At 51.0% G+C, this 18640-nt stretch overlaps 1 protein-coding gene across 2 annotated transcripts in view; it reads left to right on the forward strand.

Moving 5' to 3' along the window:
* The window catches only part of EFCAB8 (EF-hand calcium binding domain 8), a 57813-nt gene that overhangs the window by 30540 nt on the left and 8633 nt on the right, over positions 1-18640 (forward strand). For both annotated transcript variants that reach the window (XM_025001193.2, XM_059893017.1), the window contains 11 exons: positions 2722-2789; positions 3111-3262; positions 5140-5277; positions 6631-6744; positions 7888-8115; positions 9320-9390; positions 10427-10631; positions 11469-11681; positions 12644-12778; positions 15919-16140; positions 16684-16821. In XM_025001193.2, coding sequence (XP_024856961.1) covers positions 2722-2789; positions 3111-3262; positions 5140-5277; positions 6631-6744; positions 7888-8115; positions 9320-9390; positions 10427-10631; positions 11469-11681; positions 12644-12778; positions 15919-16140; positions 16684-16821 — 1684 coding nt within the window. The remainder of the gene's footprint in view (positions 1-2721; positions 2790-3110; positions 3263-5139; positions 5278-6630; positions 6745-7887; positions 8116-9319; positions 9391-10426; positions 10632-11468; positions 11682-12643; positions 12779-15918; positions 16141-16683; positions 16822-18640) is intronic.

Consider the following 18640-nt stretch of genomic DNA (forward strand, 5'->3'; position numbering starts at 1 on the left):
TAGTCATACAGGTATATGTATATACGTAAAGAAGATTCAAACATAAATGAATCTGGAATCTTGTGGGGCCCCCTCCTCTCCCCGCTCCCTTATCCAGTCCTCAAGTCCTGGAACTAACTCTAGGCTGGAGGAGGGGAGCATATGCCTGAGGTGGTGGGGAGGCTTCTGTCTTGCTTTTGTGCTTTGAGTGGAGTGGTGTGGTGGCGTTTTGCTTGGAGCTGGTTTGTCGGTTTGGTTCCTCTGATTTGGTGGGAGTATTACCTCATGTTGGTGATATGTCTTTCATTCAGCTTCTTGTTTTATTGGGTCTCAGTGGCAGGAGGCTGTCATGGGGATTACTGCGTTGTGGCCACGAGGGCCTCGGTGGCTGGCCCTGCTGCCTTCCCACTCTAGCCACACTGGCCCCCTCGTGGTTCAAGCATGTTCCTGCCCCCAGGCCTGCATTGGTCCTGTCTGCCTGGTTTTTTTTTTTTGTTTGTTTGTTTTGTTTTTGAAACATTTTTCCTTTTATGAAAGATTTTAAACAAATAGAAGTAGAGAAATAGTATAATGCTTTCTAAGTTTGATCCCTAGGTTGAGAAGATTCCCCTTAAGAAGGGAATGGCTACCCACTCCAGTATTCTTGCCTGGAAAATCTCATAGACAGAGGAGCCTGGTGGTCTACAGTCCATGGGGTTGCAAAGAGTTGGACACAACTGAGCAACTAACACTTTAATATTCCTAGTACTATCCAAGTTAATCTTTACCCAAGTGTCTCAAAAACATCTTTTTATTATTATTTGGAATTAGATATGGGCAAGGTTTCTAGGATGGTTCTGGGCAGAGGAATGGTGTGGTCTGACATGCAGAGCATCATTCTGGCTGCTCTGTTGCAAGTGCTGGTCGTGGTGGTATAAGTCGCTAAGTCGTGTCCAACTCTTGTGAACACGTAGACTGCAGCCTGCCAGGCTCCTCTGTTCATGGGATTCTCTAGGCAAGAATACTGGAGTGGGTTGCTGTCTCCTTCTCCAGGGGATCTTCCTGACCCAGGAATTAACCCGGGTCTCCTTCATTGCAGGCAGATTCTTTACCCACTGAGCTAAGAGGGAAGCTGTATATGGGCAGGAGGGGAAGTAAGGACACCAGTAGGGATGCCATTGTATTAATTCAGGGCACACACGATGGTGGCCTGGAGTCCGCCAGGAGTGGACATCGAGATTTATTTTAGGGGTGGGTTGCAGAATATATAGTTATACACATGTGCACATACCCCGTTTCTTCATGTGTGAGTGCAGTACACACCCTGGCCAGCAGGTGACACCATTGACTGCTCTTGTTCAGTCTCTCAGTTGAGTTCAGTGCTGCGAGCCCACGGACTGCAGCACGCCAGGCTTCCCTGCCCATCACCAACTCCCGGAACTTGCTCAAACTCATGTCCATTGAGTCCATGATGCCTTCCAATCATCTCATCCTCTGTCATCCTCTTCTCCTCCTGCCTTTAATCTTTCCCAGCATCAGGGTTTTTTTCCAGTGAATTAGGTGATGCCCTCTTGGGGCATGGCCTCTGCAGGTGGGGCCGGCACTGTCAACCCAAATTCTGCCTCTGGAGTGGCCTTGTGGACTTCTTCCCTGAGTCATACCCTGACCTTCCAATCTCTTCTCCACACAGAAGTCTCCTGCAGACCTGGTCTCCTCCAGCGGTCTGTTTATTTCCCTGCAGGACTTGCCATGATGTGTACATGCCCATTTCCTTGTCTCTCTATTCTTTACTCTCTCAGGTGGTTTTCCTCTAGAAGGGAAGCTCCAGTGAAGGCAGGAGCATCCTGTCTGCTCATCCTGGAAGGGCATAGGAACTGGGAAACCTTCCTTGAATAGATGGGTGAATCAGCCTGAAATAATTTCTAGTAACATTTTGTGACAGTTCTTCCAGAATATTTCTTTGCATACATTCAGTGTGGAGAGAGATATATCTGGTTTGACAACACAGATATTTCATATGCTTTTCTTGAACTTTTGAGTTTTAGAGGAATCCTTCTGGCTGTGGAGTGGGGAGCACAGGGAAGTGGCAGAAAGGCAGGAGATTAAGAGCCCCCCACCCCAGGAGGCTGATACAGAAGTGAAGGGGGCCTGGGCCCTGGTGGGATGTGGGCAAAGAGGATTTGGGGCTCGGCTGAATAATGGGAATTCAGGAGAGGGAGCCTCTACGGTGATAACCAGGCTTAGGCCCCCGGGTAGTGGCAGAGGAGCAGTTCAGGGCCAAGTTTGGTTGAGAACATGCTGGAGTTGAGTTCATTTACTTATGGCTGTGCTGGGTCTTCGTTGCTATGTGCGGGCTTTCTCTAGTTGCTGTGAGTGGGAGCTGCTCTTCACTGCAGTGCGGGAGCATCTCATTGTAGGGGCTTCTCTTATTGCAGAGTACAAGCTGGAGGTGCACGGGCCTCAGTAGTTGCAGCGCACGGGCTTAGTTGTTCCACAGCATGTGGGATCTTCCTGGACTGGGGATCCACCCATACCCCCTGCGTTGTCAGGATGATTCTTATCCACTGTGCCACCAGTAAAGGCCTAGAGTTGAGTTTTGAAGGGAGAGTTTGAATAGAAAGAGTTGGTGGGGCAGGATGTGTGGACATGAGGGAATAGCACGCGCAAAGGCACAGAGCTTCTAGGGCTCTGGGGCCTGTGAGGCCATTGGGCTTGACTTTCTCCCTGACCCTCCCGGAACCCCTGCCTCCTTTGCTGTTGTAGGGTGTCCGTGCTGAATTTGAGAAAAGGGATTCTTTGCTTCGATTACTGCCCAGACAGGAACGTCCTGGGTAAGTAACCTTTGTATCACGTGGAAGGTGCTGGTCTGGCAGAACGAGGGTGAGGGCTGCTGAGGGGGTGCGACCTATTAGAGTTGAGGGGGAGGCCTCGTGGCATCTGGCATCTGGCCTCTGGCCGCTCCGGTGCCCGCTCATGGGCACCTGGGGTGGAGTGGTGACACGGGCTTGCTTGGCTCGGTGGTGGAGGGGATGGGGTGGGGAGGGCAGGTATGGGTCGTAACAGCAGCTGTCATCTGGCTGGAGTCTGAGGCCTGTCCAGGACAAGGTCCCAGCACAAGCCCCTAGTGGCTGATACCCGGTTTTCAACTCCAGTGACTGGTGGCTATGACCCCCTCATCCGCCTGTGGAACCCCTTCTTCTCAAGAAAGCCCGTGTGGATGATGAAGGGGCATCAGACTTCGGTGACACACATCGTTGTGAACAGCAAGGACAGCAGCATCCTCCTCAGCGTCTCCAAGGACAAGGTGTCACCCTGGGGGAGCCCAGCCTGACGCCCCCCGGCCCATAAGTTCCCGTTTCCCAAAGATGCTGGCCCACTGATAATGAGCTGGCTCAGCCAGCCAGGGGGCTGCCAGTTGGAGAGGCTCAGGGAATGGTGGGACCTCCCTGCCCATGGTCCCACCCCTGCCCAAAGGCCTAGAGGGGGGTACCCCAGGTGGCACCATGGGTCTCTGACCACCTCACCCCCCACCACAATAGAAGCCTGAGCCCAGCTCTGAGCAGCCCACTAGAGCTGCTTTCCACGTGGCCCAGCCTGGCTACGTGGTTTGTGGTCCTGGGCGGGGCCTTCGCTTAACTGGGTCTCAGTCTCCTCATCCAGAGAATGGCTGTTGAGTGGTTTAGAGGAGGGCAGGTGGTAAAGGAGCAGTGGCCGGACTGACACATAGTAGGTATACAACACAGGTGAGCCTTTCCCCTCCCCCAGACCCAGACTTGCTGCCCTCAGCTCTCCCAGTGACCTCTCTTGCCTGCCCTGGCTGGACCTTTCTCAAATGCCCCAGCTCCTCTGCTCAGGTCCGTTACTCTGCTCCTCTGAGCTATGGGTTCAGGATCTCTCCCCACCTACTGGGGACTGCACGTCAACAGTCCCAGGTGTCTTCCTGCAGGGGACAAGTTTGTGTCTTCTGGGACTCGGTAGATCAGGAGCAGGCAGGGCCCTTGGGTCACCAGGACATGCTCCCCAGCACACCCCACACTTCTTATTGTCTGGAATGCTGCTGGCAGCACCAGGAGCTGGGCATCATCCCCTCTGATGGAGACTCTGAGACTGGAGGGGTGGGGAGACAGAAACAGACGCTCATGGTCAGCGATGAGTGGAGCCAGGATGTGGATGGGTCTGTGGATTCAAGCCCCTGCCCTGTCCGGTTTGCTGCCGATGCCCCCGGGTGAGGAGTGTCCCGCAGGGACTTCCACGGGCCCTCTGGGGACACTTCCTTAACCTGGGAGGAAGCCAGGGGAACAGGCTGGCCTTTTGGGCAACTAAGTTGGCAGTTCTGTCTGTGCCCTGCCTGGCTTTACTGGAGGGATGCCGGGGTGGGAGCTGCGTGTCTAGGGGGCATGGGCTGCCTGGTGAGGTCTCCATCCTCAGCTGATGAGCAGCAGGTGCTCAAGCAGGGTAGACGTCTGGGGAGGAGGATACTGGGAGTGGTGTGTATGGCTCAGTTGCCTCATGTGACCATAAGCAAAGACTGATGCTGAAGCTGAAACTCCAATACTTTGGCCACCTGATGCCAAGAACCGACTCATTTGAAGAGACCCTGATGCTGGGAATGATTGAAGGCAGGAAGAGAAGGGGACGACTAGAGGATGAGATGGTTCGATGGCATCACTGACTCAATGGACATGAGTTTGAGTAAACTTCGGGAGTTGATGGTGGACAGGGAAGCCTGGTATGCTGCAGTCCATGGGGTTGCAAAGAGTCAGACACGACTGAGCAACTGAACTGAGTGACTGAACTGAACCTGAACTGAACGATGTCTCTGGGCTTCCCAGGTGGAGCTAGTGGTAAAGAGCCTGCCTGCCAATGCAGAAGATGTAAGGGATGTGGGTTTGATCCCTAGATAGGGAAGGTCCCACAGAGGAAGGCATGGCAATCCACTCCAGTATTCTTGCCTGGGAAATCCAATGGACAGAGGAGCCTGGCAGGCTACAGTCCATGGGGTCGCACAGAGTCAGACATGACTGAGCGACCAAGCATACACGCACGGTGTCTCTGTCATGGGCTTGTGGTCTGTGGCAGTGACAGCATGGTGGCTGTGCTCCCAGGAGCACCCCCAGGCCTCGGGCCAGCCGCATCCCTGAGAACCCACTCTTGACCTCTCTGCTGATTTCCCACCCCCAGAATATTCGCGTGTGGGACATGCAAGACTACCAGTGTCTTCAGTCCTTCTGCGGGAAGCATTTTGCCCTGGGACATTGCCCCATCACCAGCATCTACTTCCACAAAGAGGACAACTCGCTCATCTGCAGCACCTATTCAGTGAGTGCTGTGCGGGAGGGAGGCGGGCCATGGCTGCACGAGGAGGGGAGGGGCCATGGTCTGCTGACCCACGGGACACCGAGGGGTGGTCACATCCTGTCCTGACCGAGACTGCTTTATGCCATGAGGACAAAGCTGCTGGGCTCTGTGGCCTGGCCCTCAAAGTGCTATCCCCTGCGAATTCCTGGAGGACTGCTTCTAGGCCCCCAGTGGTCACCCTCTATGTTGCTCTTGCTGCTCTCTTGACCTTTGCCTCCTCCAGTCCTTCCTTCTGGAAGCCTGCCTTGACCCCCAGGCTAGGTTAGAAGCCTTCACTCCAAGCTCCTTTGCCTGGCCTGGATCACAGCCCTTATGACTCTGTCCTGTCATGGTTACATGACTGTCTTTCCTGCCAAATCATGAACCCCAGGAGGGCAGGGCCCACACCCACACCCGAGCAGTCCCTGTGAAGGAGAGAACCTGGGGGGACCTGCCGTGAAGCCTGCCTGTGAGCCGTGACGCAGCTGGTGCCCATGTGAGGTCTGCCCTGAACCCCTCAGGGTGGGACATCCTGGGAGAAGCACAAAGGGCTGACTGTCCATGGTGCCGGTGCGGGGAGGGGGGCAGCGATGTGACAAGATGGAAGTTAGGGGGCTATAGGGATGCTTGGCAGCCAGTAGAAGAGGTTCGATCCAGAAAGGGAGACGAGGGTGTCACCTGTGGTTGAGAGGAAGTGGTAGCCCTACATGGCTCTTCTTCCCTCTGTTGGCCAGCTGACACACTCAGTGTCCTTGTGCCATTGGCTGACTCTCCCAGATGGCAGGTGTCCTGAGAAGGGAGTTGGTGGGTTCCTTCCCCTCTGCTGAGTGTCAGGACGGCTGTCAGCGCTTGTTGAATTCAACAGACCTTTGAATTTCATTTCAAAGCAGAGAGTATATTAATTAGGCACTGGCCCATCCCTCAAGGAACTCATGGGGGAGTAGCATAACAGATAATTTTAATAGAAAATGCTGTGCATTATATGTAGATGTGTGCTGGGTGCCTCATGGAGCACAGAGAAAGGATCCCGAGCCTGGCTGGAGGCTAAGGCAGTCAGGGAAGGCTTCCTGGAGGAGGGAACACCAGATCGAGGCCTTATGCTTTTCAGAAGTTATAAAAGGGACTTGGATTTGTGCTTTGGGGTTGTAGGAGCTCTAGGGTTTGGAAGCTCTGATCTCAGGAAGTGGGGGCATGGATTTGGGGTGAGCTGTCAGTAAGCCTGCATGCGGTTGAGGATGTCTTGGTGTCTTGGTTTACTGGAAGTTTCTCCCTGGGGCCAGTCACTGACAGCGGGCCCTTCTGACTGTCCAACTGTCTGCACCTCCTCCCCTACAGATTGGAATCCTGAAAGGGTACCTGGAGACGCAGGGGCCTGGGAGAGCAGAGGAGAAGACCACGACTTACAGCACGCCCCTGTGTGCCGTCCTCTACAGCAAGGTTTTCAAGCAGGTCAGTGGGCAGCAGCTTATCTCTAGGGCTGGCAGCAGGCACAGGGGGCGGCGTGGGGCAGGACTCTCAGAGCTTGGGTGGTGGTACGGGCAGCGGGAGGTTGGCGAGCAGCTGTCTTGCACAAGGGTTGCCCTGGGGGAGACCGGAGCTCCACCAAGTGGCCACTGGGTCACCAAACTCCTCTGAGCCTGTGTGCCCCTGGCTACCACCCCAGGTCAGCTCTGGGCAGCCTTCTTTCCGCTGTGTGTGATGGAACACGGGGTGTGGGCTGCTCTTTGAGGATCCTGGGGTGGGTGTTGCCCCTGGAGGTCATTTCCAGGGAAACCGTGGTTCAGCTTTGTTATGGAAGGGGAGGGAGGCCCAGGCTGTGGTCCTGAGCAGAGACCTCTGCATTGGGCAGAGCAACTACGCATGTAGATTCTGAAGTGTGGGGACAGCAGGGGCTCCTGGGCCCTCTGCCCCCTCTTACTGGTACCCATTTCCTGGCTGGGGCTCTGGGTAGGGCGGCTCTGTCTGCTGCAACATGGCCTTGGCGGTGGGAGGCCAGCACTTACCTCTTTGGGTTTCCCTCTCGTTCTGGCTCCTGGCACCACCACTCCTCATACCTTAGGGCTCCTCAATGCCCTTAACCAGTTTTAAAAAAACCCCCCTTATCTAGCTTTTCTAGATGTTCTCAATGGGAAGGTTAGTCTGAAGGAACATCCCCTGTTGCTGTTTCATCGTCACAGTCGTGATGTTGCTTCAGGTGGGGTGACCTATCTTTAACCAACATTTCCCTGCTTAGGGGACCATTAGTGTATTTCTTGTTTTTTTTTCCTATCCTCCATGTTAATGCTTTTTCGGTAAGTGTCTTTTCTGGATTCAGTATGATTTTCTCTGGAAAGATTCTGATAAATTCCATTTCAGAGTTAAAGGGGATTTCACCAAAGCGGTTCCTTCTAAAAGAACTGTGCCAGTTTGCACAGGGCAGAGGAAGGCCTGTTTTCGAGAGTGGGTTGTCCTGCAGCAGGAGGGCCCAGAGTGTCTGTCTTCTCGGTACACTGAGTGGTGGCTGGGCTATCAGCAGTCATGCCAGCTGGCGGCTGCCCTTGGGAGTGGGGGCCTTCCCCTCCCCAGGAGCCCCGGCTGTGTGCTCCCCCACAGGTGGTGAGCGGCTGTCTGAGCGGCATGGTGAGTGTGTGGGAGGTCGTGACGGGCAGGAGGCTGATGGAGTTCTCAGTGACGGGTGACCAGCAAGTGGAGCTGACCGCCATGTCCCTGGATGAGTCAGAGGGGTGCCTGCTCACGGGTCTGCGTGATGGCACCGTGAAGATGTGGAACTACAGCGTTGGCGAATGCCTGCTGACCTTCCCCAAAGCGGACCAGTTAGAGGTCAGTCTGGCCCATCATCTGGGGCCTGGGGGCCCCTCACAGCTCCTGTGACCCCAGCACGTGCTATTTTTCACGTCTCCCTGAAAGGCTGTGCACACAGACTCCCTGGCTTTTGCCTCCCTGAGCCTTTGTGCATAAAATGAAGCTAGTTGAGACTTCCCTGAAGGTCTAGTGGTTAAGACTTCACCTTCCATTGCAGGGGGTGGAGGTTTGATCCTTGGTTGGGGAGCCAAGATCCCACATGCCTTGAGGCCAAAGAAAACCAACACATAAAACAAAAGCAATATGGTAACAAATTCAATAAAGACAAAAAATGGTCCACATAAAAAAATCTTAATCAATAAAATGAAGATAGATAATAGGGCCTGTCCTCCACAAATGTTCTTCAGATGTCAGCTACTCTTGCTCTTTTAGTGTGTTAGCACTTCTCATCTTATATCTTGGGAGGATTTTCCCAGGTGGCTCCGGTGGTAAGGAATCCACCTGCCAATGCAGGAGACTCAGGAGGTCCTGAGTTAGTGGGTTTGATCCCTGGGTCAGGAAGATCCCCTGAAATAGAAAATGGCAAACTGCTCCAGTATTTTTGCTTGGGGAATTTCACGGACAGAGGAGCCTGGTGGGCTGCAGTCCATAGCATCGCAAAGAGACACGACTGAGCGAGTGAGCACACAGGCGCCCTACATCTTAGGGCTTTAGGTGGCATTGTTGGCAGTGGGGTCCTGTGATTCAGAGCCACCCATACCCCTGTTTGGGAAATGCCTGCCAGGGTTGTGAGGAAGATCTGTGGCTGTGGCAAAGTGCAAAGCCAGCAGTTCCTCTTTGGGACTTGAGCCTGTTACAAACTTGTGACACAGTTCTTTAAGAAACTCAGAAGGAGCACTTGGCCAAGAAGCCAGGGATTAGGGACTGGTCCAGATCCTATGACTCAGTTGTGTGACCTTAGCCAGGCTTGACCTTGGCTTCCCTCCTGTCCCCTGTGAGATGGACATGGACACTTACCCAATCTGCCACCTCCAGGTCCATCACATGGATAATGGGATGTGAGAGCACTCTGAAAAAAAATATAGTGGTTTCACCGCTAGGGGAAGTCTCATTATCATGGAGAGTTTGGATTTCCTGCTTGGTATGGTTAGGAAGACATTTGGGGCCTGGGGCCATTTTCTCTGAGGTGCCTTAGTGTTCTGTTTCCTTTCCTCTTCAATAGATTAGTGGGATTGTCCACATGAACAAAGTGTTCTACACGACTGGATGGAGTAAGAGAATCACTTATTACACGTGAGTAGCCAGGGTGCAGGGCTTCCCTGATTTGGCTCAGACAGTAAAGAATCTGCCTGCAACGTAGGAGACCTGAGTTCAATCCCTTGGATGGGAAGATCCTCTGGAGAAGGAAATGGCAACCCACTCCAGTATTCTCGCCTGGAGAATTCCATGGACAGAGGAGCCTGGCGGGCTACAGTCCACAGGGTTGCAAAGAGTCGGACATGCCTGAGCGCGGAAATCACTGCCAGCGGCCAGGGCGCACGTGGCGGGTGACGGCAGCTGGCCCTTCTCTCTTTACTTAAGATGGGCTCCTCCATCCCTAACGTTGCTGGCGGCTGGAACACCAAGCAGGAAATTAGTGCAGGGTGAGGTTTACTGCTTCGTCCTCTCATCTGTCCACTTATTCATCACTCCATGAGGCCAACAGGCTTTGTACTAGGTGCTGGGAATGGATATAAGCAAGAACATGAAGTCTCCATCCTCCTGGAACTCAGACACTAATCAAATAACTTAATTTATAATGATAGTCTGTTCAGTGCTATGAAAAAAACAATACAGGTTTCTATGGGGAGGGGACAAAATCTGATCTAGTGTCAGGGGCCATCAGAAAAGGGTCATCTGAGGTGTCATGAGTGGAGTGGGATCTGAAGAGTGAGCAGGAGAGGTCTTAGAGAAGCAGTGAGGGGCTGGGGACAGGAGCGACATTATAGGCAGAGGAATAGCAAGTGCAGGGGCCCGTCCTCTTCAGAGAGCCTTTCTAGGGTCATGATTTCCCCTTCTTTCAGCCTGAGGTCTTGCTCAGGTGTCTGAAGGGGGCGAATCTGTAAGATTAGTGTATGTGAAGCCCCTAGGACCAGGCCTTTACAGCAGGCACATAGCAGATGCTCAGTTAATGCAGTCAGCCGGGCAGAACTCCAACTCTGCTCTACGCCTCCTCTGGAGGGGTCCTCCTCTGGGTCAGAGCTTGGAATCCCAGAGGCTTGGATGTTCTTCTCCCAGGATACCAATAAGGCTGAGCGCTCCACCCTCCTGCCTCCGGGCACGTGTGCAGGTTCCACAAGATCAAGCCGGTGCTCTTATGCCACCACTGGCAGACCTTCCACACGGAGGATGTCCTGAGCATGGCCAAGTACCAGAACCAGTTCATCGCCACCTCCTCCTACAACGGGGACATCCTGTTCTGGAACGTCGGCACCTTCAGGCCCATCCTCAATTTCAACGCCTCTCAGAGCCCCTTGCCCTTGCTGCCCAAGAGGGTACAGTCAGCAGAAGCATGCTTTCTTCTTCGTGCTCCCTTAGCTGTGGGCCAGAACCATGTAGGGCTGGGGAGTGGGTCAGGGACACTCTGGGAGGTGGAAGGGAGTGATGGTGACTTGTTCTGAAGGAGTTTGGGAGCTAGGGAGGTAGGTGGTAGTTCTTATAATTATTCTCATTTGACACATGAGGAAACAGGCACAGAGACGTTAAGTATCTCTCCTGAGGTCACACAGCCATCAAGTAATAGATCCAAATCCAGGCTGTCTGACTCCAGAGCCTTGTGGCTCTAATCCTAGTCTCCCGAGGAGATTACTGTCTCTTTGAAGGTGGCTCACATTGACCCATCGCTACTACAGATTACTGCTCTGGGCTCACTGGGCTCTTGGTAGGACTTGGGAAGCCCCCACAGTCTCTGAATGACTGTATCTTTGTGGATTAAAGCTGGAAGGGGCCTTCGGGGTCACCCTGTCCAGTAGTTTTCCAAACTTGTGGAGAGAGGCTTAGAGGCTATTACAGCAGCTTCTCCAGGACACTTCAGCTTTTTGTCTATTTTACACTTTGGAGTTTCCCTTCAGACTAAAAACTACTTCAAAAATACTTGGGAAGCACTGTCCACTTACAGTTGGGGAGACCGAGTCCTTCCTGGACGCTGTCCCCTGCCTGTGGGTGCCCCGGGGACAGGCTTCTAAGCTTTGGTTCAATGCCGTCAAGGTACAGGGTTTCTGGGAAGCAAGCCCAACGCACCTGGAGGGCCCCGTGGTGTTGGCATTGGGCAGGGAGGCCTCCCTTCCAACCGGGACGCTGCAATGCCTCATGGGACTCCCTCCCACGCACAGGTGAAGGATGTGAACGACTGTGTGTTCGATAGCCACAGGCCCAGCAAGCCCTGCATCGAGCAGGAGAAGTGGGCTTACAAACTGCACCTACAGCCCCCAGGCCTTCGCACGAGGGCCATGGTCGATGCCAACCTGCGACGGAACCTGATGTCGGCGCCTCCAGTGATGAGACACCCCAGAGACAAGGAGCCGGCCAAGCCGGTGCCCCTGAAGGTGGCCGCCCCATGTCCCCACCACCCGAGGAGGCGCCTTGGCCAGGCCTGGGTGGGGTCCCTTCCGATTAGGCCCATTGCTGCCTCGGGCCTGGGCCCAGTCTCTTCCAGGAGCACGGCCAGTACAGACCTAGTGTCTGCAGGCTCGAGGGTCAAGGGTACAGCTGAAGTTCAAGCCTTTCTCTGTCCTTGGGCTCCCATCACCCAGGCAAAGATGAGCCACCATGCCTCCTGCCCCAGAGAACGAGCTGTGGGGGTCTGAAGCCCAGAGGCAGCCACCACTTCCCTCCTCCTCTGAGTCCTGGCCTCTGCCCCAGGTTAACCTCCCCAGGCTTGTCTGACAGCCCTGTTCTGGAGCGGGGGAGTTGGAAGGAAGAGCAGGGGGTATCTACTGTCTCCTGCTGACTCAGCGTGCATTGGCCTCTGACCCTCAGCCACGAAGACCGTTATCTCCAGTGAGAGGCTTGAGGGACCAGTCAGATTGTCTCAGCACCTGCAGTCTAATTCCCATTCTGGAGAGCTGGGCCTCAGTGAGAAACCCCACCTTCCCCAGACACAGAGAGCTTGTGAGGCACAGGGCAGTCTGAACCTCAACCCACATAATCTGCTGGATACATGCACACCTGTCACTCTGAGGCTCTCAGACCATCCTTGAAGTGTCAGGGTTGTATAACTACATACACAGCCCTTGATCCTCACCTCTAGCCAGAGTGTCTTTCCCAGGATGAAGGAGGGGGCTTCCCCAGAAGCCAACTGTGCTCTCTGCCCTGAAAGCAGAAGCTGCCGGTAACTTAAACCTGAGATTCTCCAGCGTTGGAGTGTCTTTATGCCCAGGATCCTTTGAACACCCAGCTGTATCTTTTGGGGGGAGGTGTCCACTCTTTCAGCATTTGCCTCTGTCTCTGTTCCCCAGAGATTGTCTCAAGCTGAACTGGGAGGCCCATTTTTTTTTTTTTTTTCCAGAAACCTCTCAGTGCTAGCAGCCTCAGTCAGTCAAGATTATCCCTTGACAGACACTCAACTCTCAAAGAGGCTGAAAGGAAAAAAGCAGACTTCCAGAAGAAGCTGTTGCTGCAGTCCAATGCATCGGTGGAGAAGGTTGGCCATGTTCAGGCAGGGGCTGGGTTGTGAGCCAGGGGCTGGACAGTTGGGATGCAGACTGGAGATGTGGCACCTGGGGGTCTGGGAGCCCAGCCTCGTTCTCCCAGGACCTGGAGAAGCCTGTTGGACGTGATGGCAGTGCTCAGGATCTTGGCTACAGGGCTGCCATTTGGGGGGTGTCCCCAGTGTGTGGGGCTGTCTAGGGAGGGGAGCAGTGTTCCTTCCTGGACTGGGAGGTAGGAGATGAGGCATGTTCAGAACCCACTGGTGAAGTGCCCTCCTGAATTTTGCGTGATGCGTGAGTGGGGATTGGGTTATCTCTGTTCTTCCTCCTCCTGTACCTTCCCCCTTTCTGAGCTTGGACACGTCTCCCTCTGCTGTCACCCCTGGGTAAGGTGACCTCTAAGGCCCCTTCCAGGTTTAATCTGAAATAATAGGGTAATTCTATATGGGTCCCCTAGGCTCCTACCATGAGCCCAATGAGAATATAATTAATAGCTGTAGGTTGCAGCAGGGCTGCTCCATGGCCCAGTTTCTGGGACTCAAGAACAGGGGAGCAGTGTCCTGTGGGACGGGTCCTGTGGAATGGAGCAGAGAGCTACCAGTGGCTGGACCTTCTCTCCTTCAGGTTCTGAATGTGCTTTCCTCTGTTTTTAAAAACATGGCTTAAAAAAACCCTCCAAAACTTAAAAAAGTAGTATTGGTTAAAAAAATAGAAATATGTGTAAAGCAAAAAATAAAAGGTCCATGTTTCTCACTGTGTACTCCGTCTCATCCCCCAACAGTGGTCGCAATCACTATGAAAAGGTTGGTTTAGCTTTGTCTTTTTTTTTTTTAGGGGAGTGATGTTAAATTATATAGCTACGTGCATTTGCTTTTAAAATTTAACTATACTATATTATGGATATGTTTTCTCCCTAGTGATTTTCAGCTTATTCCTTTGTTAGGTTAAAAAATTATTTTCTTAAATCTACATTTCTTTAATAGTACATGAGTCTGCCTTTGTCCTCACACTAAGCCAGTCCTAGACATCAGCCTTGTCTTCATTTCTGCCAGTCTGGTAGGTGGAAAATATTGTCTTTTGATATTTCTTTGGTTATTTGTGATGTTGAGCTTTTTGTATTTTTGTTAGACAGTTGCATTTCTTCAGTGGAATAAATGCATATTCATATCCTTTTCCATTCTTTTTTGTGTTAATTTCTTGGAGCTGTCTATATGTTCTGGAAATGAATCCTTTGCCTGTTGTGTCTTGGAGATATTTTCACCTCATCAGCCTTCAGGGTGTCACATTGAGGTTTTAACTTTTTTTTTAATTAGTTAATTAGTTTTATTTTTGGTTGCTCTGGGTCTCCATTGCTGTGCACAGGCCTTTCTCTAGATGCAGTAAGCAGAGGCTACTCTTGGGTGAGGTGCACAGGCTTCTCACTGCGTAGGCTTCTCTTGTTGCATAGCGTGGGCTCTAGGGCACGCAGCTTCAGTGGTTCCAACTCCTGGGGACTAGAGTGCGGGCTGAGTGGTTGTGGCATGTGGCTGAGTTGCTTCACGGCATGTAAAATCTTCCCGGACTAGGGACAGAACCCTGGCATCTCACTGTACAAATATATCAAGGGGAACGAGTTTGTTTTCTGCATCATTCTGAGTTGAGTACAGGTCTTTAGAAAAATCTTGTTTGAGCCTTCAGTTCAGTTCAGTTGCTCAGTCGTGTCCGACTCTTTGTGACCCCATGAATCGCAGCACACCAGGCCTCCCTGTCCATTACCAACTCCCGGAGTTCACCCAGACTCACGTCCATCGAGTCAGTGATGCCATCCAGCCATCTCATCCTCTGTCGTCCCCTTCTCCTCCTGCCTCCAATCCCTCCCAGCATCAGAGTCTTTTCCAATGAGTCAACTCTTTGCATGAGGTGGCCAAAGTACTGGAGTTTCAGCTTTAGCATCATTCCTTGCAAAGAAATCCCAGGGCTGATCTCCTTCAGAATGGACTGGTTGGATCTCCTTGCAGTCCAAGGGACTCTCAACAGTCTTCTCCAACACCACAGTTCAAAAGCATCAATTCTTCGGCACTCAGCCTTCTTCACAGTCCAACTCTCACATCCATACATGACCACAGGAAAAACCATAGCCTTGACTAGACGAACTTTTGTTGGCAAAGTAATGTCTTTGCTTTTGAATATGCTATCTTGTTGGTCATAATTTTCCTTCCAAGGAGAAAGCATCTTTTAATTTCATGGCTGCAGTCACCATCTGCAGTGATTTTGGAGCCCCAAAAAATAAAGTCTGACACTGTTTCCACTGTTTCCCCATCTATTTCCCATGAAGTGATGGGACCGGATGCCATGATCTTCGTTTTCTGAATGTTGAGCTTTAAGCCAACTTTTTCACTCCCCACTTTCACTTTCATCAAGAGGCTTTTTAGTTCCTCTTCACTTTCTGCCATGGAGAAGGCAATGGCACCCCACTCCAGTACTCTTGCCTGGAGAATCCCAGGGACGGGGAAGCCTGGTGGGCTGCCGTCTATGGGGTCGCACAGAGTCGGACACGACTAAAGCGACTTAGCAGCAGCAGCAGCAGCACTTTCTGCCATAAGGGTGGTGTCATCTGCATATCTGAGGTTATTGATATTTCTCCCGGCAATCTTGATTCCAGCTTGTGTTCCTTCCAGTCCAGCATTTCTCATGATGTACTCTGCATATAAGTTAAATGAGCAGGGTGACAACATACAGCCTTGATGTACTCCTTTTCCTATTTGGAACCAGTCTGTTGTTCCATGTCCAGTTCTAACTGTTGCTTCCTGACCTGCATATAAATTTCTCAAGAGGCAGGTCAGGTGGTCTGGTATTCCTGTCTTTATTCGGTAGCCGTTCATTGATCTATTATGATGTGTCAGGCAGTGTCATATGGGATAAAGTCATGAACAAAAAAGATACAAATCCCAGTCCTTGGGGAGCTCATAGTCTGGCCAAACGTTCCTAGTCACCAACTGGGTAGGTAAGGTGGTATTCCATCACTGTTCTCACTGGGCGTCTAGGAAACTGGGGGACCAGGTGGGTGTGGCTCCTTGCCCAGGCATCTCAGCACTGTGCCACAGGGGAGCTCTGGCTCCCAGCACCCCTGAGCGGGTTCGCCTCTCTCGCACAGATAATCTTCTTACAGACCAGGCCTCGCCTGCCACACTCGGCTGCCTTGCTGAGCAGCTGCATGGACGGTTACATCTATGCCTGGTCCATCCATGGGAGCGGAGGCCTGCTGGGCAAGTTCCCTGTGGACTCTGTAGACGAGGGGGACGTGGTTGTGGGTGCCATGGCCACGGATCAAAATGACTGGATTCTTGTCACAGGGGATTGCAAAGGGTGCATCAAGGTGAGGAAGAACTGGCCCTGGGATCGAGGGGCTGGCCTGAGCCATGCTCTGGCCTCCTCTTTGCCATCGGTGGTCCTCGCCCCATCCCTATGTCCTCTGGGCACTCGATTCACTTGTAACACAGTGGGTGGTGGGGTGGGTTCCCTCAGAGTCCTCTCCTGCCCTCGTGGGCCCAGGGAAGTGAAGGAGGGCTTGGTCAGGGGGTCGCCCGCCCAGAAGACTTCCTGTGGGTCCTGTGCTTTAGAATTCTCTTCCTGCTGCTCCCTCACCCCCAGCTGTGCATCTGATCTGTGATCAGCTGTCTCAGGAGCTGATTTTGTGCTTTGTGGTGATGTGGGGTGTGAATGTCCCATCACTGGGTCTGTCACACTCTCCCTGTATGCTAGCTAAAGGTCTGGCCTAGAAGATGCCGTGGTCCCCTTGGCGGTGTGGGTAAGAACCAGCCCCCTGCGGTGAAGAGAAATGGTCTGGGGGGGACCCTCAGAGTGAGTCGGTGTTGGGGGTCAGGGAGTGCTGGGCTACTAATCCATGCTTTGTGTCTAGATCTGGGACATCAAGGATTACTGTGCACATTCTGACAAGCAGACAAACCATCCTAGTGAGATCAACAAGTTTCGGTTCTTAATTTCTGAACGGATTCAGGTCAGCCTCCCAAACTACAGTCCCCCGGAGGAGAAGAAGGTAGGATGATTACTGGGCAATTGCTGAGAAAAGTGCCTCTGAGCCCCGCCAATGAGTTGGGACCATGGTTCCCACACTGAGATTCGGAATCTTCCATGTTTTCTGTCGAAGGTTGTCTGATTGATGTGGAAAAGGTTTTCTGCTCACCAGAAGTCACTATTAACCAGTGAAACATAAGTATGCACACACCAAACACACTCACGTGCACACACATGTATACACGTACACACATATGCATACCTTCCATGGGCTTTGATCTTTGCAATGAAGGCCCTGAGGTCATAAATTCCTTTAAAAAGTAATGCAAATATTTATGTATTTTCTTGAGTAGGTAATGCATTTGCGTGTGTGCTAAGTCGCTTCAGTCGTGTCCCAGTCTTTGTGACTCTATGGACGTAGCCTGCCAGGTTTCTCTGTCCTTGGGATTTTTTAGGCAAGAATACTGGAGTGGGTTGCCATGCCCTCCTGCAGGGGATCTTCTCAACCCAGGGATCGAACCCACGTGTCTTTTGTCTCATGGCGGGTTCTTTATCAATAAGGCCATGTTGGGAAGCCCAGATAATGCATCTACGTAGTTCAGAAATCACTGGCTATTTCCCCGATGACTAGTGAATTTGAGCACCTTTTCCTTAGTTGTCAGGAAAATGCAAATTAAAGCCCAAAGGTGGTATCACTGCTTATCTACCAGAATGACTAAAACTGAAATGACAGGCAATGCCAAATATTGGCAAGAATATAGGTCAACTGGTGATAACCCATCTAAAATTGCTTATTTTGATGGTTGTAACTCTGAATATATGAAAAGCCACTGAAGCCAGCACTTTAAATAGGTACGTTGTGTGTGAATTGTATTTCAATAAAACTGTGTTTAAAAGCTATAGAAACAATAGGACAAATATTCTTTTTTGGTTTTGTTTTTTTTTAACGAATCTTTGTTTGTAATTGTTTATCTACACATCTGGTAATTTATCCCAAGGAAGTAGTATGTAAAAGGACGTCAATCTAAGGCCTTTAATGCTACTGCCGTACTGCATTCCAGAAAGTTTATGTAGGTTTTCACTTTATTAGTTTGTTTTGCTTTATCCTTGACAGCATAAAGTTTTTATCATTAACAGTATTTATCTGAGTGAGCGCCCCCTGATAGATATAGAAGGCATTCAATAAATAAATGTTTAAAGTGAAAAAAAAAACCTTTTACTGATTTTTAGATATAAACAGTTTCTTTTGATTTTATGAAAATATCTTTGCTTATATTGACATCTGTCCTTATTTTATTGGCTATATATATTTTGTGAATTACCTCTTCATGTCCTTGGTCCAGTTTTCTTTTGTGGTGATCATCTTTTATAAATGATGTACAATCATCTTAAAACATATTAAAAGACATTAACTCATTGCCTGTCATATGTATTACAAGCATCCCCTCCCCCCAGGTTGTCATTTGCCTTTTAATTTATGATGAGTTTTAAATTACAACGTATTTTTTGGTGGTCAATTTTTCTTCCCATTGTGATATTTCCTGTCGCTTATCACTTCCTAATCAGAGATAATAGTCATTCTTTCTCTTCAATATTTTATGGTTTCATTAAAAAGGATTCTTCAACCCTTCTAGTGTTTACTTATAAGATATAAGACAATGATTTAAGTTTCACTACTTAGTTTATCAGGAATTCCAACACTGTTGATTGAATCCTGTTCTCTATTACCACCAATTTCCTACCATTCTTGTTATCAACGTTTTAAATATATATTTGGGTTGGTTTCTGAGATATTGTCTTCCATTGTCTAGTTTTTATTACTGTGATGTAACATACTCGAG

Source organism: Bos taurus, chromosome 13, assembly GCF_002263795.3.
Source record: "Bos taurus isolate L1 Dominette 01449 registration number 42190680 breed Hereford chromosome 13, ARS-UCD2.0, whole genome shotgun sequence".
Lineage (NCBI taxonomy): Eukaryota > Metazoa > Chordata > Mammalia > Artiodactyla > Bovidae > Bos > Bos taurus.